Below are 23,176 nucleotides of genomic sequence, written 5' to 3'. Positions count from 1 at the left end.
CTGAAAACAAATAAAAAAGAAAAATCCAAGCTGGCTATCTGGAATACTTAAACATCTAATTGAGTAAAGCTTTACCATTACTACTCATATATTTTTAATGCTTATGCAAAGTCGGTGGGAAAGCTTGTGGTTTATTACTGTGCTTTCTTGTATCAAAGCCTCGAACCTGTTGGTTGCTCTACACCCTATTAGAGATGCATTCCAGCCACTTCTCAATGTGTGTCACTCAAGTTTATGGTCAAAACTCAACTGTCTGTTTAAAAATTTGGAAAAACATAAATATGGTTCAATAGGATTATGTGTCAGAGAACAGAGTGCTTCTAGCTCTCCTGGAGTTTTATTTTATACTTTGCTGGAAAAGCTGCAATCTGAATTATATAAGAAGTTACACGTTTGTGGTGGGGAAGGACTGAATGGTAAAGTTGCTGTAGATGGTCATTAAAATGGAAACTACATAGTAGCACGTAGCTGTTTCCACAGCTGCAGAAGCCTTTAGGCTCTGGGTACCCTTTGATGAAACAGAAAAAAAGAGAGAAACTTGAGACCTTTTCTTTATGCCCATCAAAAGCAAAGCCCTGTTTCTCTTTATCCCATTTTAACCACCTGACTAATCTTTGTCATTGCTGTATGCTGCTAAATTTACTGTTGTGCACTAAAAAAACATATTCTCTCTTTCCTGCCCTCTGCCTTTATTCCTGTAGAAAAGCTCTGTAACAAGCTTGCAAGCAGATCTAAAGGTGGTGGTGGGGTTTATTGCAGTCCAATACTTCTTGAGTCAGTATCAGAGCAAGTCTGGTTGCTCTGTATCAATTTTCTCCCACATGATGCTAACTTACCTGTTCTGGCAATAACATTTCTTCTGTTTGCAGCAGTGACAGTCTAGGTGTGTTTAATAGAGACATGGGGTTCTAGCTCTGTGATTTGTCTTCAGAAAGTGATCATTTAGACTGTAAAACAAAAGTACCAATAAGGAATTAAGATTTGCCATATGGCAACAGTCCAGTAAAAGGAATACCCTTTTTATCACCCTGCCATTTTTTTTTATCAGCCTGCTTTGCTCAGCCCCCTGAATTAAGTGGGATGAACCTGGGTCTTATTGTTTTCTGAAAAGTTGTATGTCCTAGAAACAAGTGAATACACACGGATTGTTGTTCTTGCATAGAATGAAAAATTTTAGCCCTCATTTGTGGAGAAAAAATAGTTCATGTAGAGTTTGAAACTTATCTGTTGACTTTTTTTACTTTTTGTTGCCTTCATTATCAATTTGATATTTCTTTGATTGCAAGCAGATGTCTGAGTGAGGGCTGTTTTAGTTTCTGATTCATTTGTCTTGTCCATCCAAACACTGTGCAAAGCTAGGAAAGTAACACTTAATATTTGCAATGATGCACATTGTTCTTCTGCACCTAAAAGCCTCCTGTGATATGAAGTTGCAAACTGTAATTTTTCCTGAAGTAGATGTACTCAATTGAAAATTGTTGCAGTCTGACCTGGTTAATGTAAGTTTGGCTTCTGGGAATTTGAAAAGTGTAAGTAATGGACTATAACCAAACACAGTTGGATGCTGTTAACCTATTATTGGTACTGTTAACTGTTATTGGAAGTGGTGTTTTTAAAACAACTTTATAACATGTTTTCCAAAAAAAAGACTGTATTATTGCTACAAGACTGTGCAATGCATGAGTCCAGGTTGCTGTAAGAGAATATTTTGTTTCCAATAGTCACAACTGTGTCAAAAAAGTTCCCTTAGCTGCAGCAGTTGTGCCCATGCCCCTTACTGGTTAGTTACATTTTTGTCGATGTCAAGTGGTAAATAGAAGAGCTGGAGAGCCGTGTTTTAGCAGGGAGCCTGGTCTGAATTGTGGGTGCTTTTCCCAGTTACAGACAGGGACTTGAGCCATTTTCAGTGGTTAGAAAACTTCAAGTCTAGAATGTCAGCTTAAGAAAAGGGGGGTTGTGGTTTAAATTGTGCATGTCTGTTTTACATGAAGGGTTCAAATATTAGTGAAAATGGAGAGAAGTAATTTCAAAACACAGCAGCCCCTGCACTAAGAAACTGCGCACCCAATTTAGGGGATTATCCAGGGAGGCCTTCAGGACCTTTGCATTGTTTATGGATACACGGTATTTACGGGGTGTGTATATATACGGGGCGGGGGGGGGGGGGGGAGAGCGGTATTCATTTATTTTTTACTAGTTTCGTGTCCGACCTTTTCCCGTGCGAGGCCGTGGCAGAAAGCTCCGCATTGTGCTAGTGCTGGGATGGAGGAGGAGAAGGAGGAGGCTGCTCCCCTGGGCTGCCTCCGGCTTGCAGTTGCGCGCTTTCTGCGCTGCCGACAGGCGCCGTGAGACGGGCCGGGCCGGGCGGAGGCGGCGGCCGGCGCGGCTCCAGCCACCGCCCCTTTACGCGCGGCCCCGGTTTCATGAATGAAATCCAATCGCCGCGCTAAAAATAGGACGCGGGGCTGCAGACGTCACGGTGCGCGCGGCTCCCGCCGGCCTTGCCGCCGCCCGAGTCAGCGCCGCGGGGCGGGCCGGGTCGGGGCGGGCGGAGAGCCCGCCGCACGCCGGGCGGGCAGAGCAGCGCCGGCGGCATGCTGCCTCCCTGCAGAGTCGGGCTGGCTGCTGGCACTGCCCCGCCGCTGTAAGGAGCAGCGGGAAGGGGAAGCGGCGGCGGCTGCCACCCCCCGCTCCCGTCCCGCCGGGCCGGGGGGCCAGCCCCGCTGCGTGCACCCCGGCTGCCGGGCATCCCGCCCTCCCGGGTAGGTCCCGCGTCGCCCGGGCGCGATCGTGCTCCAACCTGCCGGCGCAGCCTCCGCGGCTGCGCGTGCGGGGCCGGGTCGGGCTGGCAGCCAGCGGCTCCGCAGGGCGCGGGTGGCGGTGCCCTGCGCGTCCCGTCTGGCCGCAGGTGCGCTCCAGCCTCGTCAGGAGAGAGACGAAGAGGTATCCTCCCCTTCCCCGAGGACGGGGAGGGCCGAGTCCTTGATGAAGCAGATCTGCCTGGCTTCCTCTTCCAGCGAGGCCACAAGGTGCAAGGCAAAAATAGAGGGGTGCGATGTGTGCGGGAAGCAGAAACCTCCTGGCGCTTGGTACTTCTGAGTGTCATTTACTAAAAACCTGAAGGATTTCTCTTTCTCCCTCTTCCCCCCCCCCCCCTTCTTTCCCCCTGCTGCGTCTGTGGAGTCTGTTGTGGGTTGCTGTGACAACAGCCAGAGGCTGCTGGGGGGTCTTGCAGCACACGTTATCAGGTATCTGTGTCGGGACCTGTTTGGGGGCCTTAGAAAGGGGCTGTAGAGACAAACCGTAGTAGACTTTAATTTGTTAAGTCAACCTTTAGTGGGTGTTGTGGCATCCAACATCTAGAGCAAAGAGAAATCAGTCACTGTACAGACTGAGGCGCACTAGTTGGAGAGCTCCGAGTTGCCTTCTATTGGTCAAGGCACTACTCAGGTTTCTGAAGGCAGCAATATACTTGTTTAAAAAAATGATAATAACAAAAGAAAGCCCTTGAAGCCCTGCATATGGTCACAGTGAGAGCAAGGAAGTGATGCCAGAATATTCTCAATGACTTTGTTCATCCTCGGTTTGTGTACTATTTCAGGACACACAGCTGACTCAAAGCCAAATGTTCAGCTTGAGCTGTAATAGAAGCTGAGGTGGAAATTAGTTTGTTCAGTGTGCTCGAGGGGAGTTCTTAAGCTACTGGTCTTTCTAGGCAAAAATAAAGCATGTGGGGAGAAAACCACCATTGTTAGGACTACATTAAAGAGTTGCCATATGACTGCTCAGTGTAAGTAGCAATTGAATGGCACACATCTCTGTACAGGCTGTATTTCAGGATTGAGAGTCACAGTACATGGAAACAGAACAGCTTAATTTCTTTTCAATATTTGTCTGAGGTCCTTTCCCATTAGGTTATGCTTTTCTTCTATATGCACATCGGACTTGTATGCCTGATTCTATGTCTCGGGTATACAATGTATCTACACACTATTAACAGGAAAAAAAAAAAAAAAACCAAACCAAACTTGGTGAGTTCAGTATTTGTACTAGGGTTCTTTATCCAAGTGACATAATACTTAAGGAACATAAGATCTGGGGCAGGCTGATATGCGTAGAAGTATTTTTATACAAGAAGAAATAAACATTAATTTTAGCTCTGGGGAGCTTTCTAAAACTCCTGCAGTTTCAAAACTCCAAGCTTCACAAATACTGTAGAGCATTAGGCTGAGAGGAAGAGCTGATCACTTGACCAGTAAATCCTGATGTTTGATTCTTTCTTAATACATTTTATTTGCTGGAAAAAATGCTTAAGTCCTGCATCCAGATGTCGCCCTGTGCTGAAGGAGATGAAAGGGCAGAGAAGCCTAGAAGTAGAAGAAGCAAAGGAGCAACAGGTGTTTGACATGCTCCTCTCTTGCTCCCATCTATCCTGCCAGAAGAGTACCCAAATATTGTAGAATGAAGTATGTGCTTGGGAGGGAGGGAAAGGAAAGCCTGAGCAGTCCTTGCTGCATGCAGCAGACTTGCAGAGCAGATCATAGCAAGGCTAGTCCGACTGGTCTGAATGTACCCTTGGATCATTGATTGGGTTTCCAAAAAGAGTTCAAAACCTCATGCTGAAGGAGTGAATGGTGGCAAGGTGCATGACCTAGAATTGGTGCAGGCTGCAGTACATGTGGTGATAGGTGGGCCCTTTGTTACTCGGGGTAGGTTCATGAAATAAAGGTATGGATTGCCTTTGGTTCCCATCCAACACCATCCTACTTTTCTGTTTTCCTCTCCTTTCTGTCTGACATGAAGATGCAAGATGGCAATTTCTCTCTTTTTTAATTTTTTTTTTTCTTTGCAAATGAGTCTCTGTGTGGCACTAGGCATTACAAGTAAACTCCACATCTACTCGTCTCCTGCACAATTCAGTTAATGTCACTGGATTTGCATTTGGGACATAAATGCAGAACTTGACCCAAGATCTGAAAGTAGCATTTATCTGAAGTCTGCCATCCTGAAGTATTTACTATTCTAGTCAGTGTTTAGGTCTTCGGGGGGGGTTTACCTGCTGTCATTATGAGATCTCACTCTCCTTGTGTAATTTCCTTGTAGCAATCACATGTGGGAGTGAATAAAATCACATATAATATCTTTCTAAAATCACTGATTAACAAAGAGGAGAATGCATGGGAAATATCACATAAAGTTCAAGAAACAAGAGCCTGATTCTGTCTTTTGGAAGGAAAACAGCACAGAAAGTGAATTCAACAGTGCTCTGTGCTAGAAGGTCACTAGTGTCTCTGGAATATTTTTCTTTGTAGCTCTAGCAAAACTTGATAAGTATTTTCCCCACAGAAATGCGCAAAAGTTGGGAGAATGCCTTGTTTGGTGGTTATTGTTGTATTTTTCCTTCTGTACTGTCGGGAACACTGCTCAGAATAATGTCCTTGCCAAACAGAGCATACAATGCCAACACCTGTCTTTATAAATGGGTAAAATCAGTAACAACCTATGCAACAGTTTCAGTAGTTTAATGCTGTACCAGCTTCTGATGCTCTTAATTACATAAGAGTAAAATCAGGGATTTCATGGAGTTTATTACCATGAAACCCAGTGGTGTTGAATCGGGCTTTTCCAGTGATCCTTCTCCCTTTAATCTTGAGTTTTATATGTTATCTCAGATACTCTTGAGCATCACAGTCACTAAGGATTCAGCTGCAGCTTTGTCCCAGTTATGTTGATCCAAATAACAAACCAGGAGCCAGAGCATCTCATGTGCTGTCTGCGTTAGCAGTTCGTGTGATGTGGTAGCAGGGGACCTGGGGGTGAAAAAGTTGGTGCTGAGAACCCAGTGTCCACACTGCACACATTTCAGGGGCAAAGGGTGTTAATTCAGATTGCCTTTAATCTGGCCCTATGGTCTGAACGCTCACTCATTATTGGTGGGTGGTGCATCTTTTACTTCAGATTCATCTGAAAGGAATTTGGTTTGTGCACTCTGCAGCTGCACCATGTGAACCAAAGCATGGTAAGTGGTGATGACTGGGATATTTGCTTCAAAAATGTATTCTTGATCTGAACTAAAATGCTAGTAGAGGTGCACCCTTAATCCGCTCCTGCAGTGTAACCTTTTGTTGCAGAAGGAGGACTAATCTAAGGACTCAGTGTACAATGACATTTTATGGGTGGCTGCTTTCTAAAGTACCAGCTGTTTGGTGATGGTTATCACCATCAATGGGTATTGTCTGTTCTTCAGTTACTTGGTTCTCAGCCACTTTTATTAATGTCAGCCACAGTTAATTTCCGTTTGTGATGATATGACAGATTATGACCCACAGCAATGCCAGATCTTGGTCACTGCCTTGTCCCCTGTGTCTGCTGTGGTCATCTCTGATAAATGGAAAGAGCAGTCAGTTGTAGCCAGGTGTATCCGGAATCCTAACAAAATGCACCTACAAATCCAAAGTGCGAGCCTTAAATCAGTCATGTACCAGCTATGGATTATTTCCCTTTTTCTAGGGTTGGGTCCAGTGTGGTCACCCTTCCTCACACCTCTCTGCACAGCAAGAAGAAACAAAAGGAGGCACAAGGGACTGCCCTGTGTTGTGGCCTGTTCTTGAGGTAGACTCTGAAGAATTAGTGAAGGGAGGGTTGGCAGTGTTGCAGGCCTTCTGACCATATAGAAAACACTCATCCCAGATTCTCACATACAAGGTACTGAAATGGTTAAATGTCCTTCACCTGCTGTATGGATTAATTTCTAGAGAGGGGATCTCATCACAAAGGATATTGCAACGTATGTCACAGGTCAAAATAATACCTAAGTGGCTCAGTGTAATCAGCTTCTTGATTTCTGCCCTTCAGGTCTTCCAGAACTTGTCAGAAAATTGACATAGTTCAAGTCTAATGCTGAGCTTTGCATTTGGATCTCTATTTGGTCTGGTAGACTGTGAGTGTGTATAACACAAAGACAGGTCCTTGTGGACTGCACATTTTCAGGAGGTTCAAGAGAATCAGTTATTGTACCTAAAACTGGATGTTTTCATGCTCAGCTATTGAGCTTCAGGGCAGTCTGTTTTATACAGTAATGTGGGAAGAATTTGTATTTTGCTAGCATCTCTGATTTTTGGTCATCTAAGGAAGTGCTCCTTCTTACTGATCAAAAGGTGTTGTGTCATCACAGAGGTAGACTGGGCTTGACAAAGGGTCCTAATAACTAGCCTTTAGAAACAAACAAATCTGGAGTCAAGCAGGCTCAGAAAGAACAGACTGACAGGCTTCTGATACTACAAGCCATGAATTATTATCCCTGTCTCTACAGTTTCTACAAAGGTTGTGGTGATGATATGACTGAGAAGTTTCCTAGGTAAACATAGAGATGTCTGTTCTGTCTTCAACTTTACATCTTCCTTAGAGGCTGCTCCTTTCATTTCTGTGTGTGGCCATGGTCAATTTTTTGCTTCCTTTTAAACTTGATGGATAGAGCAGGGATTATAGCAGCTGAATGGAGGCTTTTGAGAACTTCTTTCTTCCAGCAGGTAATACAAAGTAAGGTGTAGCATCCAGGATTAAATCTGATGCTTGTTGGCCAAAAGCTGTCATGAAAGAAGCTGGTTCAGGCAAGCCAAGTAGAGTCTGTCTTGATGACAACCTCAGTACCTACCTTTTCTAGCTATATCAAATTTTAGCAGCATTCTGTGGGATTTATTTCTTTGTTGATACGGGCTCTAAGCTGAAACACCCCAACTATCCCAGAACAGCTGAGAAAGGGTAGAACCAGGTTCTGCCATTGTGGAAGATAAAGGCATCCCTGCTGACCTGTGCTCTCCTTTTGTGGGCAGCAACAGCCAGGGTTATCTCATTTATCACCTCATGCAATGAAGCAACATTTCAGTCAGCTACCCTTCTCTTTCTACCCATGGTAGATCCAAATATCTCATGTTTAAGATCGGGTTAACTTCAGAATATAAGGGCTTTTCTCCCATTCCAAGTCATTGGCTTTATCTGTTGTTGTGTTCTGTTGATGGGCCAGGTAGGGCAAGTAGTTGATAAATTCCAGGATTGATCTTGAATTTCTTCTTCCTGTGTCAGTCTCTTCCTTTTCAGTCTTTCCGTGTAAACTGCCAGAACTTTAAATAATGGCAATAGGGCAATGCTTCTTCATCCTGGGATGAGAATCCAGCCTGATATGCATCATGCCGATCTTTGTCCCCTGGTGACCTAGTGATCTGATCCCACCTTGCGTCTTTTTACCCTTTGTCACCAGCTGGTTCTTTGATGCTGACAAGGAATAGTTTTTCTTCTTAAAGCAATCTCCCCATCAGCCCTCCTGCAATTTAATAAAACACTAATATTAGTTTAAACCTTGTGAAAAATGTTTTGTGATGATCTTTCAGCAGCTGATATAGTTTATCTGTTACTTGATACCATGTTGTGATTTATTTCACAAGTATACTTGGTGGGGCCCTAAATTCGTTGATTATATTGAGCCAAACCACAAAACAGCCTTTTGTTCCTTAACCTTTTCCCAAATCAGAGCTGTCTGTGAATTCTATGCTCTTGCACAAATGAACAGTAAGTCCCCTTGCTTTTTCCCCTGGCATATATGTGTTAATCCATTAAGATTCTGCAACAACACATGGCAGGTTATATACTGAGAACGAACATTTCACAAGCTTGTTCTGGCTCATGTGCTCTTTGGTCCTTGCCAGCGTGCTGGTGCCTTGGGATTCTGCAGTATAAGGTAGTGACTTCAGTGCCTGAAGAACTTGGCATTTTGCATATCCTTTTCCAGTTTCCATAGTTGCAAACAGTAATTTTGCAACTTGGGGATGGAGGGAAGAGCATTGCGTAGTCTTGTAAATTTTCTTATACTGCTTTTGATATGTTGTTGCGTAATGGCTCTCTGAAGGAGTCACTCCAAAGAATAGATTGAAATGTGGAATACCTACAAATGCTCTTTCATATAGTTTCAAAAAAGTGTGTTTTTCAGGTATAAATGTTGATGGTCTTACCACCTTACTGGCAGCCTGAGTCTTAAAAATAATTCCCACTTACACCATTCATATTAAATAACGGTAGATTTTGGTGTCTCTTTCCATTCGATTCCTTTAATAAAATTGTGACTTTGTAATTGCAGTTGGCAATCTGTTTGTTTGAAGGACTTCCAGGTTTGCATGTTCGGTCAGATTACTTGAGACAGGTTGGAATTATTAATTTTTTTTCCATGGAGTAACTTAAAGAAAAACTTTACTGAGCTGGCAAGGTTCTTACATGCTGTCACGCTGAACCCTCAGCTGAAGAGTTTGCTCTTAACACAAGAACTAAGTGACAACCTTGCTTGTTTTCATGCTAAGAGGTGCTATGTCAGTCTTACAGGGCGTGTTTAAGCACTGAGCTAAGAAGTAAATGCCTGCAGGATCACTCCATAATCACTGATTAATGTAGACACTCTTAGTGATTTGTTTGTGGTGTTTTGCTGAAGAGAAAAGGGTTGAATCATTAGCTACTGCTCTTTGAAAAAAATCTTGATTATGTTTGTATATGCTAAGTGGTGATTTAAAATATCTGGAAATTTCAAAATGGGCAGTTAGCTGCATAGGCAGTGAGATCCATAGGGGTGGATTCCTGATCCTGCACAGAGTACTCACTGTAAGGTTTGGATCTTCATCCACTTTCTTTCCAGCAGAGAAAAATGCAATTATAGCTTTAAATATATTAAACTGCATTCTTAAAACAAGACAAGTTCATGGTTAGGATCTGGTTATCTTTTCTTTATGAATACACCTACATTAATACAGAGAGAGAGAGAGATTGTGTGTGTCTATTGTGTTTACTCTGTGTAGCAGTGGACTAGATAATCAAGTGATATGCTTCAGGTACAGACCTTTTGGAAAATTTAGAAAGGCAGTGTTTCATTACTGAGGCTGACTAGCCAGAATGATCTGCGTGCTATGGCAACCACAACTGTTTTTTAGTGATAATAATAACTCATTCATCAATAAGGAAAAACTAAACAAATAACCAAGCACTCTACAGCAATTTGAGGTGAAGCAACAGAGAAAGAAATCAGTGACCGTAACAATCTGCAAGCCATGGTTCAGAACAGTAACTTTATACTTCTTTGGAAAAAAATCAGCTTTATTTGGAATAGTTCTTTTCTGCTAATCAAGTGAATTAATTAAATGGCTTTATCTTAGATCTTGAGTCTACTCATATCTCCTGATTTTTGGCTGCCTCTTTCTCTTCATCTGCAAAAAATCACAGGTGACAATGTAAAAATAGAAACATCCTAAGAGATTTTTGAGATCCTGTGTTATTCTTGTGGGTATCTTTTTTCATTTCCATCCATCTGCTCATCTTTCTTTAGAACTGGATTAAGCAGCTGAATCTTTTGCTGCTTTCTTTTGGGAACAACCATATTTGACCAGGTCTTTCCCCTAGCAGGTTTCTCGCTGCTCCTCACTTGATGGTCTTTCAGTCTTTTTCTGGCTTTTGTGGCAGTGTCCTCTCTGAGACTGATCACACTTCCAGTAACTTTCCTCTTACTTTACCCTATTTTGTTTTGTTGGTAGACTAAACTATTGCAGGTTGTAGGTTGGTTTTAGAAAGTCTTTCATTGGTCTTGGAATTTTATACTGGGTTTGTTTTTTTTTTCATTAAGCTTTATATACACTGGTTTGCTCTTGTCTAACCAGTTTTGTTTCAGTTTCAGTTGGTCTTCCCAGATGTTACCAGACTTTCAGAGCTCAAATCTAGATTATTTTTTTTTAATTTAAGTTTTGTAAACACATGTTTAGCATTTTTAATCAGTGTGATTATATAATAGGTTTAGCACAAGCTTAACCTAGAGGCTACCTTATAAAAAACTAACTGTGGCTGTATTTTTAAGATCTTGTACATATTCCTGGCTTTAATCATTCCAGTAGCCAGAAGGCTTCTGGCTACATTTGTAAGCATTTAATCCACACATTTTGATAATTGTTTATACCGCAATTTGTTGTTAGCATCTGGTTTTATTTGAGGTGTCTAAATATCTGTCCAGGCTTCTGTCTGTCAGTCTCTTCAGGAGCTATTTCTGTTATAATCTCTTTCTGAAAAGTAGTGAACAATATTAAAATGATCTGCACTTTTAATACATAGATACTCTATATATACCTGGAGTGGATTTAAGAACTTTCCTTAACATAGCCAAAAAGCTCTAGTTTTGTTTTTATTCCCAATTTATTTTAATCTCTGTCCTGTGCAGTATTGAGTCACGCTAAAAATATCTTCATTAGACTGCCATTGATCTACAACAATGCATTTGGGCATGCTGTGTCTGAGTTCTGTGATAACTTTGCTTTAATTAAGTTAGTAAGTATATCAGAAATTTAAAAAAAAAAAAATTATTTTATTTTCATGTGTTCCTTTTCTAGGATTCTCAAATAATTGCATTGATTTATCTTGCCACTTGTATTTAGATTTGCCTATTAATTTTAAACTCTGTTATCCTCTTGGAAATTTTTTTAATATTCCAGACTCTGTGCTTAATACATATTTTGTGACTGACTGAAGTGCATTTTTGCAGAACTAACATTTAAGAACTTTTGAAGCCTTTTAAAATCAGATTTTTATATAAAACCTCATCTAATCTGTGTAACAGCTTTTTAATGGAATATTGGGTTAGAAGAAAAATTGGTTTGGCATCTCTCTGCTTGGTAGTTTAAAACCAACCAGACACACTGGCTAGCCACGCTCCTTCATTTTGTTTTCCAGCCTTGTAAACATTTCCACATTCCATCTGTGATGTCTAGTCCATGCATGAATAAAATATGAAGTAATTTAATACCACATATTATGTCAGGGGGTTGCTGTTCATTCTCAGACTTGAAATGAAACTTTTTTAGATCACATACTGAAACCCCTTGGGTTTTTGCCACTCATTCAAGGCCCTGCCTTTGAGGCCATGGTGTACAAATATGTCTCATTCTCTGTAATGTGGAAAAAAACATTGGGTTTGTACTTTTATTTATATAATGACTGTATTCTTGGAAAGGATGCGGAGGAGGAAAGAGGAGTTAGCTCTCATTTCTTTTCTTGTATTTGGACACATGAAGATGGTATAGAGGCCCATGGGCCATCCCAGGTATCAGCCTTGTGGGAGCTTGCATCCAACAAGCAGCTGTGGTTGGATCGCAGACAAGTAACTGGAAGTCTCTGTAGTCCTTTACCTCAATACTAGTAAGATTTCAGCATGCCGGTTACAACTCAGGTGAAGGGATAAAGGCAATATCTTAATAGCTTTGTTTCCTTAACAGCTAAAACCTCTGTGCCGACATAGCAGGTTGGTATCACAAGGCCATTAGGCTTTACAAGCAGTATATACTATGCATGTATGTTTGAAACCATGTTGTTTGCTCTACATTTGGCAGATTGCAAAGCTCTACTTGTGCAACCATGTACTTGTGCCAGGATGAAGAGTTTCTGGGCCCATGTCTCAGTCTAGTGTAGGACAGCTCTCTAAAATGTATTCTTACATCCTAGTCCGTGCTGTAGCATTTCCAGAATCATTCAATGTCTGTGAAAAGATATCGGTGTGACACAGTAGTGGTGTAAACTCACCCTTGCACCTTTCTGTCTATGTGGTCCCTAACTCCTCCTGTCCACACATAAAAAAAGATTATAACTGCACCTGAGCCATTATAGCTATTGGCATACATTCCATGCGCAAAATTTTAAATAAATGGGTAGCATTTAGTTCTAACACTTTTGTTTCTTGGTTTACATCACTTCAAATAATGAAAGAATGCAGTTAAAATTAGTGTTTCGCTAGTAATTACTAAACATGTCTTTTCTTAAATCAGAACATAGTGCCTCTGACAGTGAAAAATGGACACCAAAACAGCTTGTATCTATTATTTTAAACAGCCTGACAGTTAATATATATTCTATGTTTATGTGTGAATGAGATGTGAATATTAAAAAAGATATTAAAACACATCATTTTGTTTCTTTATCTGTAGTGCTTTCTTCTCAGGAAAAGAATACCATCACTCCAGATGATGACCTGTGTTTTGTCAATTAAATTGCTGCAGGTTTCCTTGCCGAAATAACTATTAGGCAAGCCTTCCTGAACATGTTTGTGCCTTGCATTTTCCCTTTTCTCCCTCCTTAATTACAATTCCCTGGCAGAGACCAGATTGCTCAGCAGACTACTAGACATTAGAAAACCAAAATCAGATATATCAAACTATGGTTCCACATTCCTTTATAGGAAAATCCCACATTTCTTTATATGAAAATGACAGGCTGTAGTAAACATGCAGGAGTTGGTTTTAGTTTTTTAAATATCCGTTTTTTCTAGCTTTCATTCATATCCAGGCAGTTGTTCAATATGTTGCCAAAGAATATGTAAATAAATAGTTTCAATAATAATTTTCTATGAGGATAGTATCAAAAATCTCCTTCTCTTCACTTTCCATTGTCATGTCAAAAAGAATTTGTAGGTATAGGTAAGTATATTTGCAAGTTCCCGCTGGGCTGTTTGGTTTCATTTTAGTCAATCTGTACAAACTTCTTGGAAGAGTGTGTGATACATGCAGGATACAATGGGAGTTGTGGTTTGTAGAGAACAGAGTCTCTGGAGTCATCTTACAAGTCAGTTTTATTGTGTGCATATAACGAAAACCATCTGTGTGACTTGCTGTTAGCAATATTGTTTGGACAGCCCTAAATCAAATCCTGAATAGGCAAGATTACAGAAGGCAGGTTTATACTGGTATCCTTCAGGTTAAACCCACTGATGTCCAGTCTTTTTTCCTTCTTGGCATAAAAAGTATTAGCAAGAGGTAAGTTTGTGCTAGCTGTCCTTGTTTCACCAAGATCTATCTTCTGCAAACAGGCTTGTGTTTACAGAAACCAAAATGAAAATAGCATGTGAACAACCTAAACCCACTGTGGTCAAAAGAGTTGTGCATTTGCATAACTGTACGGTATTTAAAGGAACGGCTAGCTTACTTTGGTACAGTTTACTACAAGCTTTTCCTTATGAGTTTGTCCTCTTCAGGTATCTCTCAAGAAGTGGAAGTAGAAGGCTGTGATTCTAGTATAAAACAAGTTTAACTGTCTTGTTACAGTTTTTGATAAATGGACACTGACATGGACTACGAAAGACCCAACGTTGAAACTATCAAGTGTGTGGTGGTTGGAGATAATGCAGTGGGAAAGACTCGTCTAATTTGTGCAAGAGCATGCAATACAACCTTGACTCAGTATCAGCTGCTGGCAACTCACGTACCAACTGTCTGGGCCATTGATCAGTACCGTGTCTGCCAAGAGGTAAGGACTGCAGGTGTACAAAATATGGAGCACATGCTGCGAGGTTGTACTATTATTTATTGGCAAGCCTTTCTTTGTCAGGATGCAGCAATGAGCTCACAAGTATTTTATGCATGGTCTCTACTGCAGCCATAGTCTGATACGCATCTCCCTGAGTCTCTCATTCCAAAGTATTTTTTTTTTATCAAACCTGCTTTTAGGAAGATGCATATTCTGCCTGTTTTATAAAATACAACATTTGCTGAAAACTATATGTGAGAGACTCTTGATCTAGTATGCTTTGCACCTCCTTATGGGGTACATAGAAATGTACTTGTTTGATAGAGGGAAAGAGAATGTCTTGTGTGTTCTGTTCTAGGTCCTTGAACGCTCAAGAGATGTTGTGGATGAAGTGAGTGTGTCTCTCAGGCTGTGGGATACTTTTGGGGACCACCACAAAGACAGGCGCTTTGCTTATGGAAGGTAAATTGATCCAAGCAAAATTTTAAGTAATATTTGTAGTAAAATTTTAGGGCAGAAAAAATTTGCAAATCTTAACTTTGAAAAGCAAGGACTTAAAAACAATAAAGGGTATTCATTTTCCTGCCTACTGCAAAGAGGATTATCTGCTGCAAGGATTAAAAAGATATAAATATTTTAAAAGCAGCATAGTTTTACTATGCTACATTTCCTTGAACAGTCTGCAAAGCTCTGTCAACAACTGTTGTCCTATTTTGAATTGTAAAGAACATTCCCCAAAATCAGACTGTATTTTTACAAAATTGAACATCAGCATTCCCTGCCTGTATAAGCAGAGTATGATATTATTGCCTAACAAGCAACTAACAAGGAGACATGTTAGGAAACATCACTCAATTAAATATTTATTTTATTAAAGCCTGTGATGTTGAATGGGCAGCTAACCTCTTGAGAGCAGAGCTGATTTCATGAAAGGTGAGGTTCTTCTGTATTTTCTTAATTAAAGTTGAGGAAAGAAAAGGTTGCTTTTCTATAAATGTCAAGGATCTGCTAGTGAATTGATTAACCCTGGAAATTCTAAAAAAAAAAAAAAACTTTAAAATGAACGTAATCTAGATTTTTCCAGCATGTATAATATAACTTCAGCATAGTCTCAACAAGGACTGAAGCCAGTGATAGTCTTTCTGTTTTCTTTAATGGTAATTAGAGCTGGCCTTGTGGCAGTACAGGCAGCAGAACAACTGAGTAACAGGCATTTGAATACACATATAATGAGAACAGATTACCTGTACTGGGTGAATACTGAGCTGAAGATGGATTTTGAACAGATATTTTCATAACTGACATTTGAGCAAGATCTCGGTCCTCGCTGTCTTACCGTTTTCCTTCTCTCCGTGCTACCTGATGAAACAAGTGACTTTGAAGGATGACAGTCTTCTAGTGTCTACCTCTTAGAACCGTTGGAGAGAATTCCGTTGGATTCTGGGTTCTGGAATCCACCAGTTAAATTTTCACACTGTAAAACTCCATATGCAGTTTGTAAAAACCTTCCTTTGTATACAGCACTGTGTTAGTTGTGTTTTCAGAGTCACGAATTAACTTGAATTTTGTGTCAGGAGTTAAAGCAGCAACACATCTGGGCTACACAACCTGTACAATTTGTAAATAAGCTTTGTGAGTGAGGGTACTGACTTTAAGGTAATATTGACCTTAATATTTAGTGCTACTTGAGTATGTGAACAGATACTGTTTTACCTTTTGGCAGCATATGGAGCCTACTTTGATAAATATGGATGTAACTTAACGTTTCCACAAACTGTTCCACTTTGATATGGCTGCCTGATATTCTGCAGCAGATCCTGTGTCGCTGAGAAGATTACTAGAGATTAGGAGAACAAAATCAGGCATGTTCTGAACTCTGATCCCACATTTACTGACAGGACGGGAGAGGGAGGAAGCAACATACTTAGATTCTAATCCTACAAACACCAAGGAGGACATGAATAACTTGACATCTCGTGGGATTAAGCATATGAACACAGTGATTCATTTGTGATGCTAGCAGAACTGAACCTGTGTAGAATCAAGCTTGCTATGCGCTGATTAACTTAAAAAGGCTGTTCTGGAAACCTGCTGTTCTGTTAGTGGTTATTCTGTAAGTCTGCATTTATGCAGAAAGTAACTGGAAACTCAGAAGAAAATATTTTATACACAGAATTTCAGTTGTAAGATTTCCTAATTGTAAGCACTGATTAGGTACTTCATTGTTTTGAAAGGTATTAAAGTTTCATTTAAAACCAACTGGTTAGTATTTTATCTATTTTAGCATTTTAAAAAGAGATTTCCAATATTGAATGTTCACATCTATAGGAATTGATTTTAAATCACCTCTGTACATTGAACTATACTCTACTCATAGCTGAGTCAAATCTTGCAGTACAGCAAAAGGCATAGTTTATGCCAAACTGCTCAAGGCTACACCTACAAGTGCCCCATGTTTCTGATTGTCTGAAGGATCATATAATAATATAACCCTCTGATTCCCTTCAAAATTTTTTATGTGTATGCCCCTTGTGCAGGGGAAGGCTTATTTCAGCCAAACACTCAGGCAAGACGTCTAATTGTCCTAAATGTGGTGTAACAATAACTAGCAGGTCATTATTTCACCTGCTGCTCATTGGAAAAGATTGTTCCATACAGTTGTACAAAATGTTACATAAATAGATTATGCTATAGATGACAGGGTGAACAGTTAATAGGACCTGCAGTAGAGATAAATCCCTCTTCATTCTTTATTTTTCACAGATAGAAACATGAAAGGAGAAGGACAAAAGGAATGTGTTTTGCACTATTTTTGTGTGACAGAAAGAGAGAAACATATTTGAATGCCACTGAGGATGGAATAGTTAATGTTTCTACTGCCATCCTTTAAAATGGGACTATGGAGAATGAGATCCAGCTTGCATTCTATTGTGTGGTGTTTAGTTTAATGATCACAGTCCTCCGGGAGCTTTGGGAAACAGTTCCTGACAGCTTAAGGGAGGGAGGGGGATGTGGCTGGAGGGACTTATGGAAATATTTGTTGCAGTTTTATAGCATTACATGTTGGGGTTTTTTTTCCTTAAACTAGCACGTGTGCTTTAGTTTTGAAAGTATCCTGTTCAGTTCAGCTTAGGCACTATGTGATGCCAAACAGTCATTTGTTGATATTGTCCCACAGGGTTTCATTTGATGCAAAATCACTCCAAAATGTTGTAAAATGACAATGTCTTTGTTATGATTAGTGTATTGATTTCCAGCTCCTAGTCACTTCTTTGTTTAATAACAATCTAGTCTCAGTGTTATTCTATTCTCTAAGTCTGCAAATAAGGTAGGGACTTCATATAAAAGTTGTTGTTATGTACCAGTTTCCCTGGGAGGCACAAAATTGCATGTGTAGAGACATGAAAACATCTTAATTTACATTTCAACTTGTCAGGATTCACTATCCTCTATCCTCCTGTCCAATCTGGTTTTGAATGAGACTGTCAACATATGATTGTGTTCAAACTAATTCTAAAAGCAAAATGGGAAAAAGACTGGCTTGCTTTTTTTTTTTTGCATACTTTTCTTTTTATTTTTTTCAGGTAAACATGTTTGACTACAATTTGATTAATATCCTACGTATCCTGTTTTTTTATACATGCAGCTCTAGTATGTGCAAACATGAGCACAAATCTGCAAAGAGTTAATTCAGTCCCAGTCAAATATTTATTCTCAATACCATGGATGCGGTTTGTCAGCTAATTCAGCCAGGATAATTTATTTGCTTGCAACTTAAATATGAGCTGTAGACCAAACAAAATCTGTTCATACAGCATGGACAGAAAACAGCTTTTTCCTTGTGACTTACAAATGTGAATGAGTCTTGCTGTGAGACTGCTGACAGAGCCTCTTAAAATATGTTTAGAATATTTCCTCCGTTGTGAATGGATTTCATAAGCCTTGTGGGTGTTTCATGTACACAGAGGAACACATGCATTTGTCTTTTTCTGTGTGATTACAATTCCCTTAACCAGTTACTTCAATGTAATTGAATCCATAGAAATATACCTTCTGAACACTGCTGAAGAGTCCGTGAGAACAGGGGTTTATCACTGATATTTGAAGAATTCCACCGATCTTTTTAGGGTTGTTTTGTTTTCAGTTTCTTTTTTGTAAAAGACAGTGATGATGATATTTCTATAAAAACAAAACCCAGGTAGCTTTGATGTAAAATGGTATTTGCATTCAGCAAATTCAGTGAGATTAGGGCGAGGTGGGTGTCTTCACAGAGTTACTCAGTTTGCCTTTAGTTAGGTCGGTGACTTCTGTCACTCACCACCTGTGCCTAAGCTGAGAGTGGGCCAGCAGCTCCTCTCCTTTCTTCAGAGACGGTCCAAGGTTTCAGAAGTGCTTTGAATGAAAGCCCACACTTTCCCCTGAAGTCTTGCTATCCTTGTTTTTATGTCACGATAATTCTCCACCTTCCACGTGCCTTATGACCCATCTACTGGCGTGGGTTGGAGAGCATCATCAGAGATGTGTCTTCACAGCAGTAGCACTTCACAGACACAAGAAAGTCTTTTGCTTTGTTAGCAGAGGGTCAGCTGATGGGGAATCCAGTTGTTTACAGTTGTCTCTCACCTTGGTTGCTTCCTTTTGCTATGTTTTGCTGCCACAAAAAGTGATATGCAGTATCTTCGAATCATCTTCAAATACCAAAATTTGTGAGCCTCCCCATCTACTTTACAGTGGTTTATAAGCTGTTCAGGTTCTTCATCAAGCAATCCTGAAGAACTCCTGTAAAAAACTTTTTTTTTTATATATTTATTATGATTTTTTTTCTCTTTTGTGTTTGGCTAGGATCAGCCCCAAGAAAGACTAGAATAAGCAGAGACGTTCACAGAGAGATAGCTTTCTCAAGTAATTTTATTCTGATACGGTGTGTGTATGCACTGTAGTGTTTTCTTCTTTCGTTATCTACATTAATATTTGAGGCTTTTTACTCAGTCAATGAGAAAGTATATGCTTTATATACTTAAACCTGTGAAATTAATGTAGATCTACTGCTTTTCTTCTCTACATGTCACCATGGCTCCATATTGTGAGTAGAAAGAGGTTGCTATGGAATTGCTGTTGGGAATCCTTCTTTCTCTAACAAGGCAAGTGCTAAATGACTGTTGGTGGGATCTGAGGCTCAACTTGATGTATGTGTAATCTATCCATAATAGGGAGACACCTGTAATGCTCTAAGCCTTCCTGGACTGGAGTGAAAAATTATTTATCAAACGTTATCTGTGGTATTACATAATTTTTCATTTTTCCTTGCTCTCCAAAGTCAGTGGCTGAGTGCCTGGGTGGGAAGAGGGCATTTGGGCTCTATCCTAAAAGATTGCAAGACAACATCAAAATCTTTTGGAAATACTAAACCTGGGAAGTGACTTTTCATGAAAATCTTGATCTTAGTGAATTATTTCTTTGTGAATAGGTGCTAGGTGGATTTCTTGAGCTGTTTTCTACTCCAAGGGTCTCAGAATCTCAGTCTGGACTCCCTCATACATATGTCAGAATATGGAAACCACTCTGCACAACCAGATATAACTGTTTTAAGCTGAGTTCTTATCAATAACTTTGTGACAGCAACTTGTCAGTTAAAATTTCTTGACAGTTTTTTTTAAATAAAATAGAGGAGGAGGCTGGTTTTGGTGATAGCCCCAAGAAAGCAAAAAATATGAAAGTCCGTATTTTCTCCCCAGAGAAAGAGATGCATCTAGCACCTGTTAGTGTTCAGTTTTCATGTCTTCTGTGACTTCAGAAGTCACTGTCATACTGGATGCAAACCAAACCCTATCATTCTTCCATCTTCTCTGGATTTTTACCTCCCTCCTCTCTCTGGCTTCCTATCTGTGTTCTTCATCAGTACTTACAAGGAATCATGCATTTACTGAATTTTGGAACCTAGCTTTGGATCTTCCTTTTTCTTTTTTTTTCTTTTCTTTTCCATCCTTACATCCCTCCCCTATCTTGAAATAATTTTTTTCTTCTAAACATGTTGCTTCAAATGATGTTTTAACTAAATCTTTCTTAGTTCTTTTAAACTCAATATGTTTTTCTGCTTGATCATTGGTGCCTGAGTTTTTTTAGAGGATAGCGCCGGGAGCAAAGAAAGGGTTTGTTTCTTATTTTGTTTATTCTTCTGCAGTATCTTTGATGAAAGTTAGTTGGTTCTCTGTAGAGAGATAGCATGTAGTTCTCACCTGTAAGCTGCCTCCTTACAATAATAGAAAATAAGCTCGAAATTACCTTTCCCTATGTTTCTGGCTTCTCCATTGTTTTGTGAATTTATTTCTCTTTTTTTTTTTTTTCTGACTGCTGTCTATAGACAGCAGTCAGCTGATATGTCTTACAAAAGCATTTTTAGCTATATTCTTATCAGTCCCTTTGTATGATATTGCAAGTTTTGGTGTTTGCCCCGGGTTGATTAGATGTGTTCCAGCTAGCCCCGTACCTTCTCTTGCTCTTTCATTTTCTTTCATCCTTCTCCATTGATTTGGTGTTCAGGCTTTGTGTCTTACTTTTATAAACCCCGACTTTGCACATGATACACAGAACATTTCAGTATTTCAGCCTCAATTAACTATCACTAGAATTCTATTTATCATAGAATTTTTGTTCCTGCGTTAGAAATGCAGTAATCAAGCTCTCTGCTCCAGCGAAGGGGAAAAGGCATGTATTGGTATGTTACAGGGTATGTGTATACTGCAAACATACCTCACTCCAAAGAGAGTTTTACTGAGTCTACTGGTAAAATTTGGCCCAGAATCATGTTAGGGTACCTTGCAGGCAGCCTGTTTGAACTGCAAAGTTCTATTTAGCACTAAGATGGAATTTTTCACATGTAAATGCTGAACCGGAATTATGGGTGAATTTACTTCTTAGAGCCAGCAATAAAATGAACAACATTCCAAGACTGTGTAAGCAGTCCTTTAAATTAAAAAGAAAATTGTTTTCCTCTTGTTACATTGTTCCACACAACACTGCCATTCTTTTTAGCACTATTGCTGGTCAGGCATTTATACAGTAAGAGTAGCTCTTACATGTTTCTGCAATGGAAAATTAGATATTTTAATCATTCTTTGTGATATCAAAACATTTTTTGTCATTCTCTGTAAATGCACCACTGTTTTCCCATAAGTACCTCAAAGGAAATAGAAGAGATTTTAAAATGCTTAGCTTTTAATAATGATGTATTGTTTGTAAGGAACATAAGGGAAAATTCTTTGCACTTTTGAAGCACAGTCTTGAAATACGCAATTTTCTTAAAGGTAGCTTTATCTTTTTTTAATTACTGTTGTTTCCTACTAAAAATGACATTACAGAAATTTTAGAAATAGATCTGCATGTTACTCACCGCAAAATCTGAATATATTTCAGGGCATTTTGACAGTTTCGCACATTACACCAGTACTTAAGAAGCTTCACTGCTGTCGGTAAAGTATAGAACTAATTGATTCTCCTGCTCACATCCAGGGCACTGCATGGTCTTGCCCTGCCTTACCTGGATATCTTCAGTTCTTCACATGCCAGGCACCCCCTGCATTTTAGTTTTCCTAGCCTCATCTGTTTTGAGTGTGTGCACGTAAGTCCTGTGTCTTCAGGTCATTTTGTTATGCTCACCAGTCACTTAATGAATTTCTTCTCATTTCATGTGATGGCTGCAACTGCGTTTACTAAAAACTGAGTCCACTTAAAACATTATCAGCCTTGCTTATCTGCACAGTTTTTTTTTCAGCTCAGTGAGATGCATGCATGAAAAATGTTGTATAACTGAGTGAATTTCTCTCTTCAAAATGTATCTGGATTGACATGGAGGTGTAGCAGGGTTTTGTTCAGCCATAAATGAGATTCTCAACTGAATTCTTAGATGGCCTTCTACTGCCTGAACCTACTGTGTTTGGGAACTTGGGAGCTGGTATTTGCACTCAGGCTGCTGCCCTGCATAGTCTTTCCTTTCAGATGGTTGAAGGACTATGCAGGTGGACACTGGAGATAGCTCTTGTCAAATTCTGGTCTCAAGTGGGGATAAGTTCAGCTGTGACGCAGATCTCTGAGGAATCTTGGGAAAATTATGGGAAATGTGTAGGGAAAAATATGAGGGCAGAATGAGTAAAAGCAAAACAACTTTTTACTGGTAAATAAATGTCTAAGGATTAGCTGTTCAGGTAAAGTCAAGATAGTCTAAGAATTTGCATGAATTTCTACCAAATTGTTTGCTCTGTAAAATTCTAATAGACTCCCTTACTTCAATCTTGCTTCTCAGAGAAAGCTGATATCTAAAAACAGGGAAAAATAAAGACTATAATAGGAGAAATCCACTGGGGTTCCCCCCCCAAGTCTATTCTTAAAGTTTGATTTGATTAAATATGTTCAACAGACTTCTTGTCAACCAAACTATAATTTGTCTATCCTTAAACTGATTCTGTCAGATTTAACTCTTGGGTCTCGTTCAAGCTCTCTGAAACAAAATATGTACTTTTGACTTAGCCTCTAGAAAGATGAGAAGATAGCATAGCAATACAGTTCAGTCTTCCTCCTTTTCCTCTTTCCCACTCCCTGCATTTATTTCCAGGTCAGAGACATCTCCTTTTCACGTTCTGTATTCCTCACAGCTTTATTTCTTCCCCTTTCCAAACCCAACAGTATTATTCCATGACTGTATGGCAAATGATAACCCTTCACATGACCAGCAATTCTTGCATGCAGCAGTTTTTCCCAGTAACTTGTAAATTATAAACTAGAGGGAACAACTTCTTCCTAGGTAATGCAGTGTGTACATTTCAGAAGGCAGCCTGTTTCTTTAATGAAACATAAACCCATGTTAGCGTAT

General features: G+C 39.7%; 1 protein-coding gene across 6 annotated transcripts in view; it reads left to right on the top strand.

The window, feature by feature from the left end:
- RHOBTB1 (Rho related BTB domain containing 1) overlaps positions 1-23,176 on the top strand; it is a 55,433-nt gene that overhangs the window by 15,393 nt on the left and 16,864 nt on the right. For 3 of the 6 annotated variants that reach the window (XM_030031068.2, XM_030031069.2, XM_030031070.2), the window contains exons 3-4: positions 14,109-14,310; positions 14,669-14,772. In XM_030031068.2, the coding sequence (XP_029886928.1) occupies positions 14,119-14,310; positions 14,669-14,772 (296 nt within the window). In that variant the 5' untranslated portion in view covers positions 14,109-14,118. Of the gene's footprint in view, positions 1-2,543; positions 2,763-3,044; positions 3,090-3,110; positions 3,249-14,108; positions 14,311-14,668; positions 14,773-23,176 lie in introns of those variants that run through there. The other 3 variants (XM_030031071.2, XM_030031072.2, XM_030031073.2) reach the window with 3 other exon arrangements.

This window comes from Aquila chrysaetos, chromosome 11, assembly GCF_900496995.4.
Source record: "Aquila chrysaetos chrysaetos chromosome 11, bAquChr1.4, whole genome shotgun sequence".
NCBI lineage: Eukaryota > Metazoa > Chordata > Aves > Accipitriformes > Accipitridae > Aquila > Aquila chrysaetos.
Note: the sequence above shows the minus strand (reverse complement) of the source record. Positions and strands in the feature narration are given on the sequence as shown.